Consider the following 17,726-nt stretch of genomic DNA (forward strand, 5'->3'; position numbering starts at 1 on the left):
TAATCTCTAACTGCAATTTAGCACTTCCTCAATTATTTAGAAACCTTCTGAGAAGAGGCCCCACCAAACAGCCAAAGGAGTCCTTCATACAAAAAAGATAAAGAACTCCTGGATGTGACAAAAACCTTAAGGGTACAGTTGCTATTTGAATGTAGGAGATAAAGGAGAGAAAGCTGACTAAAAAGGTGATGTCTGAGAAAGGGATTTGTATGTATGGACTGTGGCTGAATACATAAGACTGGCTCTTGGTCAGGAAAGGAGAACACTTAGTAAGGTCCAGTAAAAAGATATTTGCTTTAGAGTCTTATAGTTCTGATCAAGAGATCTTTAACGAGAAAATTATGGCTGTGGATCAGTTAATCCTGGTATCATAAGAGATTAGGAGGTATAACATAAGAAGAACAGCAAAAAAATGAATCACTAATTTATGGGAGATGAAATCCAGGAGAAGGGGTGGCACTAAAACATCTGCCCTCTGACCACAATAAAACACATAAAGTATGGGTAGCAAATTGAATGAACTACAGATATGAGTGCAAAGAAGGAATCGGACCTCAGACATCACTGAGACTAGGCAGGGTTTCATGCTTGGAATAAAGCTCTTGAAAGGCATTCTTTAATGAAAAGGAAAATCTAGATAAAAGGCAATGGGGAAAGAATTGAATAAGAAAATATGCTCATTATGAAAATCTGGAACTAAAAGGGCAAGCATTGAGGAAAAAGCTTGGGAAGGCATCCATGAGGGAAGGGGAGAGAAGCAGTCTGGCCGTGGGGTACACCACAGACCACCTGGAGAAAAAGAGAAATCAGATGAGTTTGTGAAATAAGATCATAAAGCTGGCATGGAAGCCTGTAGGGATAGAGGACTTTGTATCAACACTGCTGATCTACTGGAGTTACCTCACTGCCAAAAGCAGAGTGACTGGTAACATTTGCGACTTGCCTCAATGACATTAATTCTTCAAAACATAAAAGCAGCTGCAAAAGAAGCAGAGAGTCCAAACCGGATACTGACCAATAAGGAGGAATTGGCTTCAGTCATGAAGAGCTCATGACAGACAAGGAGAGGAATGCCAGGCAGAACCTGATAATCACAGATTTGGGAGAACATAAGGAGATCACTCTTCTGTCTTCCAACTTATACTCATGTCTAATCTGTCCTCCATATAACAGCCAAACGAATCTCCCTAAATCACACCATGCAAATCCACTGCTCAAAAGTTTTCAGAGTTCACTATTGCCCCAGGATAAAATACAAACCCTTCAGTGCATAACTAAGTTATGCCTCCAACGTACTTTTCTAGACCCCAATTGGTCTCTATGAATTCTCTGACTTCATACCTTTGCATGGAGGCTGTCCTCCATGCTGAGAACACATCCCTTTGTCACCTTGGCTCTCAGAATTTCTAGCTTCCTGCAAGGTTTCATTCAGGTGTCATCACCTGCTCTCCTAGAAACCTCTTTTGATTCCCTCAGTGGTCAGTGGCTTTAGCTTGGATTTGCTTAGCTGTTTCCTCACTTCCAGGCTCTAGTATCATGCAAGTTTCCGGAAGACCAGGATTGTTTTCTGGTTCTGTATCCCCAACACCCAGCATAGTGCCTTCTACACAACGGTGGAAATTTGACGCTTGTTGGGTTTAATATGTCTTATGGATGCTCCAGGTATCTGCATGGGGTTCAACAGATCTATCTATGATTTGTATCAAGTTACAGAAGACATATTTGCCATATCTGCAGAGGACACACAGCTGGGAGAGCTCACCAGGCTATCAGAATGGGCCTGGATTAGGGATCAATGTAAAGTTCTAACCACTGAGGTTCAAAAAAAGCCTATGTCCACAAATAGTGGATCCAGAAATCATGGCTTGATGAGGGTTCCTGTGAAAAAGACCTGGGACTTTGATGGATCACCAAGTCAATATAAGTCAGCAGTGGTAAAATGGCAGTCAAAATCCAAGTGTTTACCTCGGCTTTATGATGAGAATTCTGCACAGGGTCCAGAACAAGGGTAGCAAACACTTGATTCTACTCTGGTCTGTTCAGAATACATCTGGAACTCTGTGTTCATTTATGGAAGGAAGGACACTGACAAACTGGAGTGAATTCAGAAGAGGGTGACCAGGATGCTGGGAGGATTGGGACCATGACTTGAGAGGATAACATGAAGCAGGCTGGGATGTTTGCAATATGGAAGAGAAGCTAATTACCTAATTACCTGAGCCTCTGAGAATCCTTTATTTCTTTCAAGGTTTAGCTCAGAGGTCTTCTCCTTTGGGGAGCTGTTCCTGACCTCTGGTTGTTAGTGCTCTATCTATCTGTTTACATATCCTACCCTCCCAGGATAGGATTGGGAAGAGAAAGGGAGAAACAGAATGGGGCAAATTATCTCACAGAAAAGAGGCAAGAAAAAGTTTTTTCAATGGAGGGAAAGAGGGGTGAGGAAAGAGGAAAAGGGTGACCCTTCCTCTCATCGCATTTAGCTTAAGGAAGAATAACGTGTACACTCCATTTGGTATGAAAATCTATCTGGAGTCTCCCAGGAGACTCTAAGCTGCATGAAGGCAGGGGTTGTTTTTCTCTTACTCCTGTATCCATAGCATCTCTTACAGAGTCTTCCACATTTGGGGGTGGGGGTGCTCTCCATGTGTAAATTCCATTCACTAAAGGACATTGGCAACTCATCCACAACTTATTATCTAGAGACCTGCCTGGGACAGTAAGGATGTCAATCACTTGCCCATGGTTCCCCAGCAAGGATGTGCCAGAGGCAAGACTTAAACCCAGATCTTCCTTACCAGCAGAATGGCACTTCTACTCAGTAGACTACACTGCCTTGTAGATCAAAAAGAGCTAAATAAATGTTTGTTGAATAAATGGGTGAAAATGATAGATATTTTCCACGTATTTGAAGAAATGTCATTGAGAAGAGGAATTCAACTTGGTCTACCAGAAGGCAAAATTAAGATCCATGGGTCAAAGAAGCAAAGGGGAAGATTTTGGTTCCCTGTCCACCACAGCTACCCCACACTCATAGAAAACACTCCATCCCTGGATGTTCACTGGACTTGTCAGAAGTACACATTCAGTAAGATGACCCTGGAAGTCCCTTTGGTGCCTTCTGACTAACCTCCACAAACCCTCATCTGCTCCACCCCAGCAAACCTGTAAGATCTACCCAGAAACAGGCACACTGATTCTCAAGTCTAAGGGAAAAGTAAATCATAACTGATGAACACCTAATGCTCACAACATACCTCACAACTACAGAATTGAACGGGGGGGCGGGTAGGGGAGGAAGAAAGGGAAATGTAACTTACTTTAAATGCCAAAAGAAAAAGTGTCCTATCCTTTGATTTGTTAGTGCTTTCTTGAGTAAAAATCTCACAAGTAGGTTATCCAAATATTGTTCATATTTCAGAACCTAATGAACAAAAAACCATTGCATGAATTGGAGAAAATTTTTTAGATGGTTAACATTTTGAAAACAAAGTGTTCAAAATGCAAGTTGCTTTGTGCTTTTAGTACAATAGATTAAAAATTTCACATTTTAGAAAGAATAAGCAGGTTAGTCACACATTAGGTGGCTTTTGAGTTTATATATTTTATACATCTTAGGAGAAAACATTTACTACAAACATAAAAAAATCAAGATGATGTTTTATGAGTGAAATCTTAAAATGATAAAATACATGAGCATACCTGAACTAGTTGAATTAAGTACTGAGACAGTTTGTCATCAGTTAAATATTTCTCCAAGCATCGAACAGCAAAAGCTCGAACCATAGGATCTGGATAATTACAATCCAAAAGTTCCATGGCCTGTTCTGGTTTGATTGGGGGCCAATCTTTTACCAAGCAATACATCTATATGTGAAAAGATAAAAATATGTGTACATATCTTAGATATAAATAGTTAAGAACAAGGCTTATTCAAATGTGTTGCTTTCCAAGTTCTAAAAGTAATTAAAGCAAAAAAATACTATGAGTATATAATTTAAACTTTTCTATTTATTTTATTAGCTGAAGTAGCATCATTTTATATACTCTAGCAGGAGACTTTTTACTATTGATTACATATTTTATATGTATATTGCTTAGAGTAAAATAAAATCCATCAATTGATACATGCTCATTTCATACCTGTTTCTCCAGTAATGGGTGTGTGTGTGTGTGTGTGTGTGTGTGTGTGTGTGTGTGTGTGCATTTACCTGGGCTACTTCATCTCTAGAATTCCACTTAACAGACAGAAGAAGTTTAGGTAGAATTTCTGGTATATTGACACAATAATGCCTGTTCAAAAATAAAGAAATAAGTAAATTAAATACATACATTTACCTTGTTTGCACATTATTCAAAAGTTTTCATTGTCTAATTATCAGTAATTCATAGATATCACTACGAGTTTTAAGATGGAGGGCACAGAGGATAGAATGCTGGACTCTGAGTCGGAAGAGTTCAAATCCTGCCTCACATAATTAGTAGCTGTATGACCCTGGGAAATCACTTAACTTCTAGATGTCTCAGTTTCCTTAACTGTAAAATGGTGATGGTAATAGTAGCCCCTACCTCCCAGGATTGTTGTGAGCAAACAAGAATACATGCGTAAAGCAGCTGCAAACCTTAAATTGTCATATAAGATAATAGCTGTCATAAGTAGGAAAAAAGGGAGCATTACAAAAATAAAGGCCTATGTACACAAACACATTTACAGTCATTTGTAGTAAATTTTGTAGAAGCAAAGAACTAGAAACAAAGCAGAAACCCATTGCTTGGGGTGTGGTTAGGCAAGCTGTGGTCTATGAAGAGAAAATGAATTTTAGTTTACTGTAGGAAAAGATGAATACGCTGAATACAGAACATGGGAAGGCTTATTATGAGATCAAGTGAAGCAGGGAAACATACACAGCAATAATGATGTAAACAGAAAGACATGGAAACGACCCCCCAAACCCAAAACCAAACGCTGTGGTTATCAGGCCTAATCTTGGCCTCCCAAGACTTGTGTCATGGCACTTTCCCTCTCTCCCATGCTTCTTTGCAGAGATGAGGGTCTATGGGTATGGAACACTGCGTATATGTCAGACTTTTTGACATGTACATTATTTTTGCAGAACTGCTCCCCCCCTTTTTATTCTTTGTTATAAGGGGGAATCTCTGGAAAGGACAGGGGAGAAGGATATACTGGAGATGTAGGCAATATGAAAAAGAAGATATCAATGAAATTTATTTTAAGAAGAGATAAATAGGAAACTTAAAATGGTATTAATCTAATGGGGAAAGACAGGCCTGAAAAGAGCTCAGCTAGTGGACCAGAAGAGAGAAGGGGACTGTGCTTGGGATCTCCTATCAATATAAGTCAATGCCTTCTCTGCAACTATGGATCTTAGAAAGTTGCTTAAAACACCATGGAGTTAAATGATGAGCCATTCTATGTCAGAGGCAGGACTCAAACCCAGCTTTCCTGCCCTTTTCTAGCCATTATACCATGCTGCCTCTTCTGAAAGGGCAGAATGACTCAGAAAGTTTTTTAAAGGAGTCAGTCTTAGATTCACTTGTTCATTTATACAACATACAGCAGATCTAATATACAGCAGTAGTTTCATTTCAAATGTAATTTCAAACATCTTTAGAGTCTTGCAGAAATTTGCACCATTCAAACTATGTTACCTCATTTTTTCATTATTGAAAATGAGACCTATGTATAACTAAGAAGGTTAAAGAATGAGATTTAAAATGAAAAATGAAAGTTTTTATTTTAAAAAGTAAAAACAATAATCAGTTCTCCACCATTAACTTAAAGGAATGAAGCCCAGGGAGAGAACACTGGGAGCCATAGCTAGGCCCCATTGCACTGAGTCACTAATTTCAGTTTCTTTACTCAATAAACCTTTTATCAGAGTTGCTAGAAATGAATGATATTAACTAATTTAAAATTCCACCCAGAACGAAATAAAGGTCCCAGGACAGGCAGTGGAAGGACAAGAAACAAAGATAGTTCTTGAATGTTGTAAGCAGAGTTGGAACTATCAATTACCTGGAATGGGGAAAGAAGGAAGTGAAAGATCAAAGAAGACACGATCTCATTGCTCTCCTATCCTCGACTATTTTACAAAGTGAAGTGCCTTACCATATGTGTCAGGCCTCAGTTCTCTCCCATGAGAAAGAGACAGTATCTATACTACTTACCTCACAGGGCGACTGTGAGGACCAAGTTAAAATAAAATTGAGGTACAGAACTCAAGTGTTATTATATAAATGCTACCTATAGTATGAACCTTGATATTCAGAAGGAAAACCCTGATTATGTAATTTACTAAGGTAAAAGAGAGAAGACATATGTTACAAAGACTTTTAACCAGGCTGAAACAAAAAGATTCTCAGAGATAACCAGAAAATTAGTACACCACTTACTGATCTAACTTAACTATAATTTTGAGCTCTGTGCACTGTGAAATACGTTTTCCCTTACAGTAGATTAGATTTTGGAAAGGTCCTCAGTAAAATAATATTCAATTAAAATCAATACTATGTGTTACAAAAACAAACCATATTTTGAAAGTGTCTTTTAACCCTGACCTGTGACTCCAAAGAAAGTCCTTCTCTTGCTCTGTGATCTCAGACAGAGGGTCTCGTGTGCAGATTGCCCGGAGTTGTTCTTTGTCATTTTCTCTTAATTCATTATCTCGAGCTATTCTATTACTCTGTAAAACAAAGAAATGTATTAGTTACAGTATCCTTCTGTAGAATTTATTTCTGGATTCATTTGAGTTGTACACACAAACAGTTAATAAAGAGATAGATATTCATTGCTTTTCCAGTATTAGCAGGGACTATCTGAATGGCCAGACTATGCGAGATAAGCTGGAAAGGCCAAATTTCCACTCAGTACTATCCCACAAATTCTTGGTGTAAGTCTGGCTAAATTACCTGAAATTCTGGATGTACCACACTACCTAACAAGGTAGATGGATGATATGGCCTGGACAGCAGGGTAGGGAAAAATAAATGATGGGTAATTTATTTCTCTGGCTCCCAGTGTGGTCCCTTCCCATTCGATTGGAACCTAGGGGGAGACTGGCAGAGAAATGAATGAAAGCCTTGAAGGTCTTCAGGAGACTCATTCTTGGTAGAGGCCCACTCTGAATCATTCCTGTGACTTCCTACATTTCTTTTGTATATGGGTTGGACCAGATGGCCACTAAGGTCCTTCGCAAGTCTCAAATTCTGTCCTTTTGTAGCAATACCTACAATTTAGACATGTAAGAAACAAAGAAAAGCACTAGTAAAATTCTACAAGCCATAAGGTAAAAAGGGAAGGAAAAAAATCCAGTTTCATTTTCTTAGAAATTATCCATTTCCTTTTCATTTTGAATCAGATTCTTCAACCATCACAAGCAACCATTGATTAAGCACTTGCTATATGCCAAGCACTGTGCTAAGCCCTAGGAGACATTCAAAAGAGTCCAACAGTCCCTGCTCTCAAAGCTCCCATTCTAACAGCCTCAAATTAAATGGAAAGGTCCACTAGTCCTTGGGGTACAGCACAGAACAGAGACTTAGGTCTCTTCTTTAATGTCATACCATTTTCTGATACTGAACTACTGGGCAGTGTCAAGGACTTTGGCAATAAGAACTTTCTTTTCTAGGTTTTCAGTAGCACCTACAGGAGCAGGTCCAGGCTGCATCTTCACAGGGGTTGCTTCTGGGAGGATGGCTGAGGGCCCTGGGCTGGCAGCAATGCTGCTCTCTAGAACCGTGGGTCTGGGGTTCTGGTCTTACTCTCTCAGGGTCTGAGGAGAGATGGCGGTGATTTGACTCACTTGACTCTCCCTCAGGGTACCTTGCTGATTCAGTTAGGCTGGAGTGTTTGCCCTCTAGGTGGCAGCTAGTGGGGATAGCTGGTCTCACAGGAGCCACTTCCCTGGATGATAGCTGTGCATGCTGGGCTGGAAATAGGACCACTGAGTCTTGAGGGTGGCACAACTCCCAAGATCTCTAGGTCCATCTGCCTGATTGTGGTAGTGAGTCTGCAGCGATTGCCTACGGTGATAAAGAAGGTGGGCTTCTTCTCCACAATGCATTCTCTCCTACGTGATGGCTCCAAGGGCTAGGCTGGAAGCAGGTCTGGTGGACTGGATAGCACTGCCATTCCCAAGACTCTTGGCTCCTGGATTGTAACCATCAGGGTCTGATGTGAGATGGCAGTCAAGGTGGTAGTGGTAACGGCCTAACTTGCCAGGTATATGCTTCCCCCTATTTGTTCCTTAGCTTGCCTTGCCTAGGCATGCCATGCCATTTCTGACAGCCAAAATCAAAATCTGATTGACTCAACTGATTTGTGGTTCTGAGTACTACTCCTTTACCCAATAGTAAGACAATTTACTTATACATAATGGATTCTGTGAATACATGTTAAGTTTTATATTTTCTGGTCATATGAACCCAAAATAATTTGATAAAGCTAATGCAGTGAAACAGATTATCCATAACAACTAAAACTTGTGCTAGATAAGTACATATTTAAGAGTTACTAAGAGCTTCTGTTATAACTATCTTATAATCTATCTTTAATAGCTACTGTTGTATATTCAGTGTTAGATACAGAGTAATACAGTTCATAATTGCAATATCCCAAGGTGCCTATAGATACTGCTCTCCTGATATCACTATTGTTTGGGGAATTTTTTTAGGTGTTTCTTCATACAGTATTAGTGATTTTCCTTCTCATGAAGTAGTACCAAATATCAGTGGAGGTACAAAGGAATAAAGTTATTTTCCTCCTGGGAGAAAGTTGGGCCACTTGGCCTTGGAAAATAGGATTAAGCAAATGGCTCTCCCCTTGTGTTCAATTGGGTGATGATTCCAAAATAGTATCCAAGATAAGACATTTAACCATCTGATCCACTGTAATTTTTTTCTTAGCATATATCAGGTATTCTAGTCTCATAATTAAGATGAATCTGTGGCAAGTTAATGACATAATTTTGATTAAGTGTTATTTGTTCATTTTCCTTACTATCACCAAGGTAGAAAAATACTTATTTGTTTTAGGGAGAAGGTAGTTGTGATAAAAATATAGAGCTCACCTTCTGTACTAATGATCAAAGGTAGTTACTTGTTTGAATCATGACCATACTAGTACTAGAAGAGAGCACCATGGGAGACTTTGAACTGCTATGTTAATGCTAACTCTCAGTAAGATGGGACCATAGGTCTGAGGGTCCCAGATGTGGAGCTAGAGTGGACTTCAGAGATTGTCCAGTCTAACTTTGTGATCTTATAGATGAGGAACCTGAGGGCTCAGCAAAGAGGTCACACAAATAATAAGTGGCAGATCAGGGATTAAAACTCAAATACTGGACACCAAATCCACAACTTTTCCCATAACCCCATGCCCTAAAGGAGCCTGAGCTCTCAAAGGCAATACAAGATGAGCTCTGATGACAGCTACCATGCCAGAGCACCCTAGATTGAGGGTACTCACAACAACACCCTGAGCTGAGCACAGAGAGGCCAAGGACAGGCAGGAAGACCACAATGTGATACATTCTTTGAAACAAAGAAGAATTAAAAGTGGCCCTCAGTCCTGCACAATCTCCTTCTGTCTCCGCAGTGATAGAGATAGGGCAGTGGGAAAACTGTAGAAATTACTAAGAATAAGATTGTTTTCAGACAATCTAAAACACAAACTTAATAAGACCATTATAGATTATATAAATGTCTACAGTTTTATGTGTTATATGTTATCTCACATGTCAGAATGAATGTATTAGCAAAATTTAGGTAAAAGAAAATCTCTACCTGTAACTAATATGGTAAGACAGAGGTAGGAAGAAATAAGATATGTTACATCATAAAAAATAACCACAATTAAGAGGCTATGTCATGGAAGGCTAGACTATTAAGAAATGTCATCAATGCATCATTAAGCAATTTCAGGTTGTCACTGATTAAGGAAATTGCAATATTTCTTCTGAAAGACCAAAAGTTTTCTACACACATAGTAATGGCAGTGCGGCACAGGAGAGAGGCCACTAATCTTGAGGCCAAAAGACTTGGATCTGAAATCTGGTCCTAACACTGAGGATATACCCTATTCCTAGGAAATCTGCTTTCATCTCGGAGTGTCTGTGGCTCATGTGTAAAACAGGAGTCATAGCACCTGTGCTACCTACCTCACAGGGCTATTGTGAGGAAAGCGCTCTCTCCACTTTAACCTGCAACACAATCATGAATTGTCATTGCTGGTCTGGGAAAATGTTTTCATTCTATCATTTCCTCCCATTATACCACATTAATACACAAAAAGGACACTTGCTATACAAAAAATATTTCCTTGCTTCAGTGTCATCTGATAAGGATAATCAAGTGAAACTTGGAACCCTTGCTATAACAAAATTCATGGATAGACAGAACGTCTACTGGTTAATGTTTATTCATTTTTGTAAATACCTAATGATCCATTATTTTCAAAAGTAAATTTGCCTTACCAGTCCAGCATGGGAATAGTTAAATCCTAGTTCTCGAGATACAGTCCAATTAGCATGTTCTTCAATCACTGACATATCTGGGAACTTTACAGGATTGCTAAACCAGTCAAATTCCAGCTCTAAACATGGAGTTTCCTAGGAGAGGAAACAAGAACTGTCATTTGTAGTCCACTTAACTACCATGAGTTAGCAAATATTTTTTACTTTTACTCATCTTTTTTCAAAAAAGATAAATGATTTTAAAATAAGTATGAAAGCAACATCTGACCTTATTGGGATTTGACCCAGTAACTCCAATAGGATTCAGCAAATCTTCTAATCCATGAGGTACTGGCCACAGATTCAAAGCCATTTTTCCTGATACCAGAGTATCTGTATAATCAAAGAGGTTAATATTTCCCCAAGCCAATGGACAATGTTCCTTGAGAGAAGAGAAACAATGAATGTTCTTTAGTTATCTGTTTCATTGCAAAAATAAATTTTTCTGACAATGGCTCTCAATGACATCGTTTTATTGTAAAATGTTTGTATCTAAAAGAAGCAATGTTATTTTTCAAAGTTTAAATGTTGACATATCTTTGCTTTTTCCCATTTAAATCTTTAATTTTCCTTTAATTTTATTTATATGGAATGTAATTATGAAAGAAGTAAGAAAGCAATTTAGTCACTTGGTGGCCAAAATAGGTGGTTCATATGATTTTTAATAAACGAACTTCAGGAAGTATTTTCTATCTTAAACAGAATCCTGAAATACACAAAGATTTTCTTCATCCCTTGGCTACATAAAGCGTCATGATATTTTGTTTGAGGGGTGCGGCATGGGGAGGAGGTTCACTTTTCTTGTGGTTTAAAAAACTACATCTGAGACAAGATTTGAACCCAGATCTACTATGATTCAAACTCAAACATGCCAGGCTGCAAGTATCGCTCATTATTCACTGTGCCACTGTGTCGTAACAATTTCTGTTAAGAAAATGCAATCAGGGTATGATAAGATATCAAAGATAAACACATTTATTCCTCAAGTCCTTACCTCTTTTGCCCCTTTCCTGCCTTTAACAGAACAAATGGAAAGGCAAAGTTGAGCAGCACGTGGAAGATCAGGAATGTATATATCATACATTAGCCATTCATTCCATCTAGGAAATTTTTAAAAGTTTAAACAGAATTCAATAGTTAGATCAAAAGAACAAACAAACTTCTGTACCATAATTAGAGTTAGATTTTTATCAGAAAGTCAGTAGGTGAATGAAATGAAAGATGATCTGGAAAATGTATCAATTTCAGGATGCCTACTTTTTAAGAAGCAACACAAAACAGGTTACAGAATTAAGGAAAAGATATCACAAAACATCACAGAAAGACGGGTAAATTAGGTTATCAAGCAATAAATGCCTTTTACTTGCCAGTATATTAATTATGAAATTATACCTATGGTGTTTAATCAACTGAAATGGGGATGTGTGGTCTGAAAGGGCTATTCCTCCTTTATCCTACTTCCTTTTATCATTTTATCATTTTAATCATTTACAGCTAGTGATTTAAAATTATCAATTTTTTAAACTAGACATGATTATAAACACAGATATGACCTCAGAAATAGAAACTGGCATACTTCCTCTTTACCTGGGATTGGAACAAGGTACTCTTTGAGTATTCACATTGTCACATAATGGCTCTCCCCCATGGCAGATACCTGTTCGAACATAGATCTAGAAAAGAATATAACATTAACTAGGATAAAAGTAACATAACCAACATGGCTTTACTATTTCTGTGAGTGACATCACCATCCATTTAGTTTCTAGTACTCAAATTGTTCATATCACTTGGCATCTTCCCTCACCTTCACTTCTTATATTCAACCTCAGTTGATAAATTTTACCTTTAAAATATCTCTAGTACCCATTGTCTTTTTTTTTTTTTTAAACAAATCCTCCCATTGTCACCACAATATTAATTTTCAGCACCACCTTCCTGGATCACTGCAATGTTCTTCTTCTAGGGTTCCCACCTCTACTCTCTCACTTCTCCAGCTCATCTTTGACTTAATCTTCCTTCTGTATGAATCTAGCTGTAGCACCCAAAATGCTCTCTCCATACCTATTGAATCCAGCTCTCCTTTCTCAGTGTAACCATCTACAATCTGGCATTAGACTATCACTCTAGCTGGATCTTCTTCAACTTTGCCTCCATATTGCTCCATGATCTAGCCAAACCATACAACTTGCTTCAACCCCAGATAACCTAAGCTTCCTATTTCTATGCTTTTGCTCATATGGTGTTCACTGCACTTGGAATTTCTCCATTCCATTCTCCTAATCAGCATACCTATTCCTTTAGATATAACGCAGATGCTATATCCTCCATAAAGACTTCCCACATTACTGCAGTCCATAAAGATCTCTGTTCCTTGGATGTGACATCAAGAGACATAAGGGAGATGAAACTTCGAAGACTCCATGAAGATGGGAACCATGTCTTAACTAATCCTCGTATGTTTACCAGCATCTAGCATAGTGCTCTATACATAACAGACCCTTAATGGTTTCTGGACTCAATCAAATAAAGCAAATCATTCTTAAAACAGATATCAGATATATTTTTGTGCTTTCTTTAGTCTGCTACAAAATAAGCTAATGGGGACTTATATTGACAGTAGTTATGCTGCCTCCACCAATCAAAATGAGGAAAGTAAGCACAACTATTGAAATACAGGATTTCTAATGATGAAAAAAACCAAAACGAAATTAGTAGCAGAAACTAGAAAAACAAATAAAACCTGACTTCCTTATTCTCAGACAGGGCTGGGTTGTTTTCTAGATAAAAAGATGGCATGTTGTAGCAGAAACAGAACTAGATTTGGAGTCTGCGCCTGAGTTTAACCACTTCAGAGCTGCTTGATCCTTGGCAAATCATTTCTCAATACTGAATTTTAATTTTCTTATCTAAAAGTTGGTGTATATTCGCCTGCCCTTCCTACTTCACTAAGGTGTTGTGAGGATTAAATGAGAGACGTACATGACAACATAGGCATTGTATAAATAGAAGGTATTATTACTATTCTAGGCCCTTGAATACATTGCATTGCGGACAAATGCAGTTTTACAGTGTCAGTACACAAAACTGACAGAAACACAGACATTACAAAATTATTTCTTTGTAGATTAAGAATCAGTATTTGAATTTACCTTATCAATATCCCGAATATTTACATTTACATAAGTTGCACAAAGAATTCTTATGCGGAGTGCACTATTTACGCCCCAAAGGGATTTGGTTGAAGCTTCTCCATTCATGTATGGTGTGGCTGTGGAGATTCTCCTGGAATAAGACGGCATTGTAAAAGTATCCAATGGTAGCTGGGTGTAAAGACTTTCTTTAGCCATCAGCATCAGATTGGGCATTCGACCAAGCATTATACAGCTTCTTATGTACTGTAACAAATTAGAGGAGGGAGGGGAGGAAGATTGGTGACTGTATCTATTTTCTTTAGAGATAATGCCTACAAATATCAAAAGGAAAATACTTACATAATGCACAGAGATTAAAAACAACCAGCATTTATAGAAACATTTATAACCAGTTATGTTTATGTCATTTAAGACTGCTTTTAGTTGCACTAAAATTTTAACATTCTGGAAGAGCTTGGACAATAGGGCTGACCATGCAATATTGAGTGCAAATTAGGGGGAAAAACCCACCACATTCCTCTTTAGGTATAGTAGTAGTATTGTTCTACTACAAACACAAGCAAAGTATGAAATTTACATGAGGAGACTGCTCATTAAGACAGTGAAACAAACTTCCAAAGGATTGGGACACCATTTAAGCAATAGGCAGAGTGGTTCATCTCTTCTGTCCATGGTTTCCTGACAAAGTTAACATCCAGTAGTAAAACGAGACAAACAAAAATACTAAAAGAAATGATATAAAAAAGATAAAACCATGGCAATATTAAAAAAATTAAAACAACTATTTTGGTCTTCATTTTTTGTAGTGGGTACCTAAGCAGAAAGCTTAGAAACATCACTATAAAGGTTATCTCTTTAAAACTGGGAAATTCTGGTAGCACTTGACTGAATTAGAGGGTTAGTGTAAAATTTGTACAACAAATCTAGAGGTTTAAACGTCTTCATTTCTACTGGTTTATAAAACTGCTAACATTTTTAGTTTCTTCAGTTGCAGTATTCCAACTCTTGCTAATTAACTGTTGTATCAAAGGCAAAGTATAAAGTAAGGCCAAATAAATGGACAATATTAATCAAAATATTACCTTAAGGTTTTTTTAGTCTGTTCTAAGAAAGATTCTCTTCATACATAAAACTCATACAGTTACACTCTTTAACTGATATCATTAATTGGTTCCTCAAAAATAAATGATTTCTAGAGGAACACTATCATGAATGGAAGAGATTTCCTGGGTAAATCTGATTGAAGATGGTCCTAAGTAGACAGGATTTGCTATTAAGGTTTAAAGCAAGAAAAGCAGGAAAGGATTTGAAGAGGAAAAAGAAAGGGAAAGGACCAGCATAAAAAGCTTTCATCAGGCTAGAACCTCTCCCTTCTTTTCCCTTTCATGGATTATTCCTCCACTAGCAGAAGGAAAGGAAGACATCTTTCCCATGCTGGCTCAGCAAACATATTCTGACTGGCTGGACTCAACTGGGTTGCCTCAAGACAGGTGGGGGGGGGGGGGGTTCTACCTCCTTGGAGATTTTTGAACAGAGGCTGGAGGTCCTTTGTTGGGCATGTTATAGGGGAGATTCCTTTAGGATGTGGGTTGGACTCTTAAATTCTGTGATTCTGTGAATCATTCTATACCAATTTGAGGGCACAGTGGTTCCTGGGAGACAGGAAGGAAACAGCTACTGTCTAGGAAAATGTCAAAATAGACTTCACATGAAAAACATCAAAGAACTTTTGTTACTGTTAAATGTAAACAGAATGGTTGGGGTGATGCTTTATAGGGTATGTCTTTACACTGTAATATGATTTTTTAATTTTCTATCAATAAAATCTTAAAAACTCAAAATCACTCACCTTATATTGGCTAAGAGGATATTTTTCTAGCAAATACTCATCACATCCACACACTTTTAAAATGTATTTGCCCTGATACTCTAAAACACAGAGCTTCAGCTGCTCAGATGACAGCAACATACTACGTGTTTTTTTCCGGATTGCTTCAGCGATAACATGTTCTGGTACACAGTCATGATTGATTTTTAAAGTGTACTTCTGCTTGTCATTGTTTGGGGAAACTATCACCCAAATCACCACTATTATTTGCCCTAGAACAAAATGCAATATTGTTATGTGCCATCAACATGAACAATATCATTTTCAAGACATAAGAGATTTTTCATTTTCAAGAGATTTGTAAGTCTGACTAAAGACCCAGGCAACTTTGAAGTAAAAACAATAGAAATGTACAAATAATGTATCTTCATTTCTGCTCAACAATCTCAATCAAAATCTTGACGATCCAATAGGTAGCAATTACGTTTTCCGACATCACTGCACACATTTTCTACTCATTTATGACTGATGTGTTGGCACTTCTTATACTAGTAAGTTATAAGCAGATTCCCTGTCTCTAAAAGCATGTCTAGGGCAAAGGCGCCACACCCCATGGATCTAATAATGGGAGTGATTGATTCAGAATTGCAACAGACAAATAACCTATTAAAGTAGATGAGTGGTAGAAGCAACTCCAACGTTTTACAACTGGGAGGCACATTTTAAAAGTATGCGATAATAGCTAAAATAGCTGATAAGTTAAAATGACAGAAAAAGATGAGGAAATGTAAATTTTCTTAAGGCAAGGAAGACTGAGAAGACCAAGACGCATATAAAAAGACAGGAAAATATAATAAGATCAAAAGTATATGCTAGAGAAGAGATAACTTTATTTAAGTTGCATAAATTAGGCCCAAATGTGATTAGCAAAACATTATTAGTAAGGTTATTTGTTAGCTCTGTAACCAAATATTTTATACTCTAAAAATTAGGAATTCATGTTCCACAAATCAAAAATTAAAAATAAACCTGTCACATGCAAAACACTTTTTTTAAATTCTGAAGAATCTGGAGTTTAAAATATTTTTAAAAGCATTACGGCCTATGACAAAGGGAAGTTTATTGTAACTAAACAGGGCAACTTCTGTTTTAATGAGGGAATAAATTCCTAAAATAATTTTAGGAATTGCTTGATATTAGATTAAACCATAAAAGCCAAATAAAAGATGCAGTCTTGCATAGCATTATCCCCTAATTAGAATGATAACCACAGCAATAAGTTACTGGATAGAAATTGTTACTAATATGGTGATGAAAGACAAAAACCAACACTTTTTTAATGTGAGTAATGGCAACACCAAAATCTTTCCAAAGAGTTCAGAAAATGTCTGAATTAATGCGCATTCTCATTTAAGAACTGGTAATTAATTCTCATTTCACTTTTGATGGTGAATTTAAGAATGGGGAGCTGTGGATCTCAGAAAGAGTTAATGCCCAAGTTGGCGGAGATCCGGCTCCTGAGCACTGACTGTGGGTCCCAGAGGCTGGACAGCACAGCAGATGGCTTGGAGGAAACAACCCTGGGCAAGGACTGGCTGTGGGGTCCCAGGTGAAGCACTTGATTGACAAAGCACTCTGTGTACTTAGCAACTCCCCGGTACTTAAGGGAGACCATGAAGCAGGAGCATGATGGTAAATGCTTACCAACTGACTCTCTAGGAAAAAAAGTATTCATTAAACATTTTATCAGATGCATTCTTAAGTCTAGACAGTCAACTAAATAATAAACCAAGTCCTGGTTTGTAGCTTTTGCTAATTTTTGAGGTCAAATAGTCATACTGAAAGTTTAACAATTGCTTCTTGTGAGGGTCTGAGCTGACTCCAGTACACCCTTGCCCTACAGTCTAGTGAAGAGTAGGCAAGCACTGGAGACAGAGGACCTGTAGAGGTGTCCTGGCTGTGCCTTTTACCATCTCTCTGATGTAGGGCAAATCACTTTCCCTCCCTGCCTCAGTTTCCTTATCTGTAGGAGGCAGTTGAACTAGATGACCTCTGTTTTTCCTTCCAGCTCTAAATCAATGCTTCTATGATAAATTTAGCAACTTATCCACCAAGTCAGAGATGGGCTGTAATCTGTGTCTGAGGGAAGGTCCCACAAATATAGTTCCCCACACTGGCAAAATAACTGATCCTTTACACATATGCATATTTACC

General features: G+C 37.9%; 1 protein-coding gene across 4 annotated transcripts in view; it reads right to left on the reverse strand.

Moving 5' to 3' along the window:
* Positions 1–17,726, reverse strand: part of PIK3CA (phosphatidylinositol-4,5-bisphosphate 3-kinase catalytic subunit alpha) — a 90,729-nt gene that overhangs the window by 19,401 nt on the left and 53,602 nt on the right. For all 4 annotated transcript variants that reach the window (XM_072618428.1, XM_072618430.1, XM_072618431.1 and 1 more), the window contains 10 exons: positions 15,534–15,784; positions 13,682–13,927; positions 12,117–12,202; positions 11,524–11,629; positions 10,759–10,911; positions 10,491–10,625; positions 6,577–6,701; positions 4,209–4,290; positions 3,700–3,864; positions 3,318–3,421 (listed from right to left, as the gene is read on the reverse strand). In XM_072618428.1, coding sequence (XP_072474529.1) covers positions 3,318–3,421; positions 3,700–3,864; positions 4,209–4,290; positions 6,577–6,701; positions 10,491–10,625; positions 10,759–10,911; positions 11,524–11,629; positions 12,117–12,202; positions 13,682–13,927; positions 15,534–15,784 — 1,453 coding nt within the window. The remainder of the gene's footprint in view (positions 1–3,317; positions 3,422–3,699; positions 3,865–4,208; positions 4,291–6,576; positions 6,702–10,490; positions 10,626–10,758; positions 10,912–11,523; positions 11,630–12,116; positions 12,203–13,681; positions 13,928–15,533; positions 15,785–17,726) is intronic.

The sequence above is a fragment of the Notamacropus eugenii genome, chromosome 6 (genome assembly GCF_028372415.1).
Source record: "Notamacropus eugenii isolate mMacEug1 chromosome 6, mMacEug1.pri_v2, whole genome shotgun sequence".
Classification (NCBI taxonomy): domain Eukaryota; kingdom Metazoa; phylum Chordata; class Mammalia; order Diprotodontia; family Macropodidae; genus Notamacropus; species Notamacropus eugenii.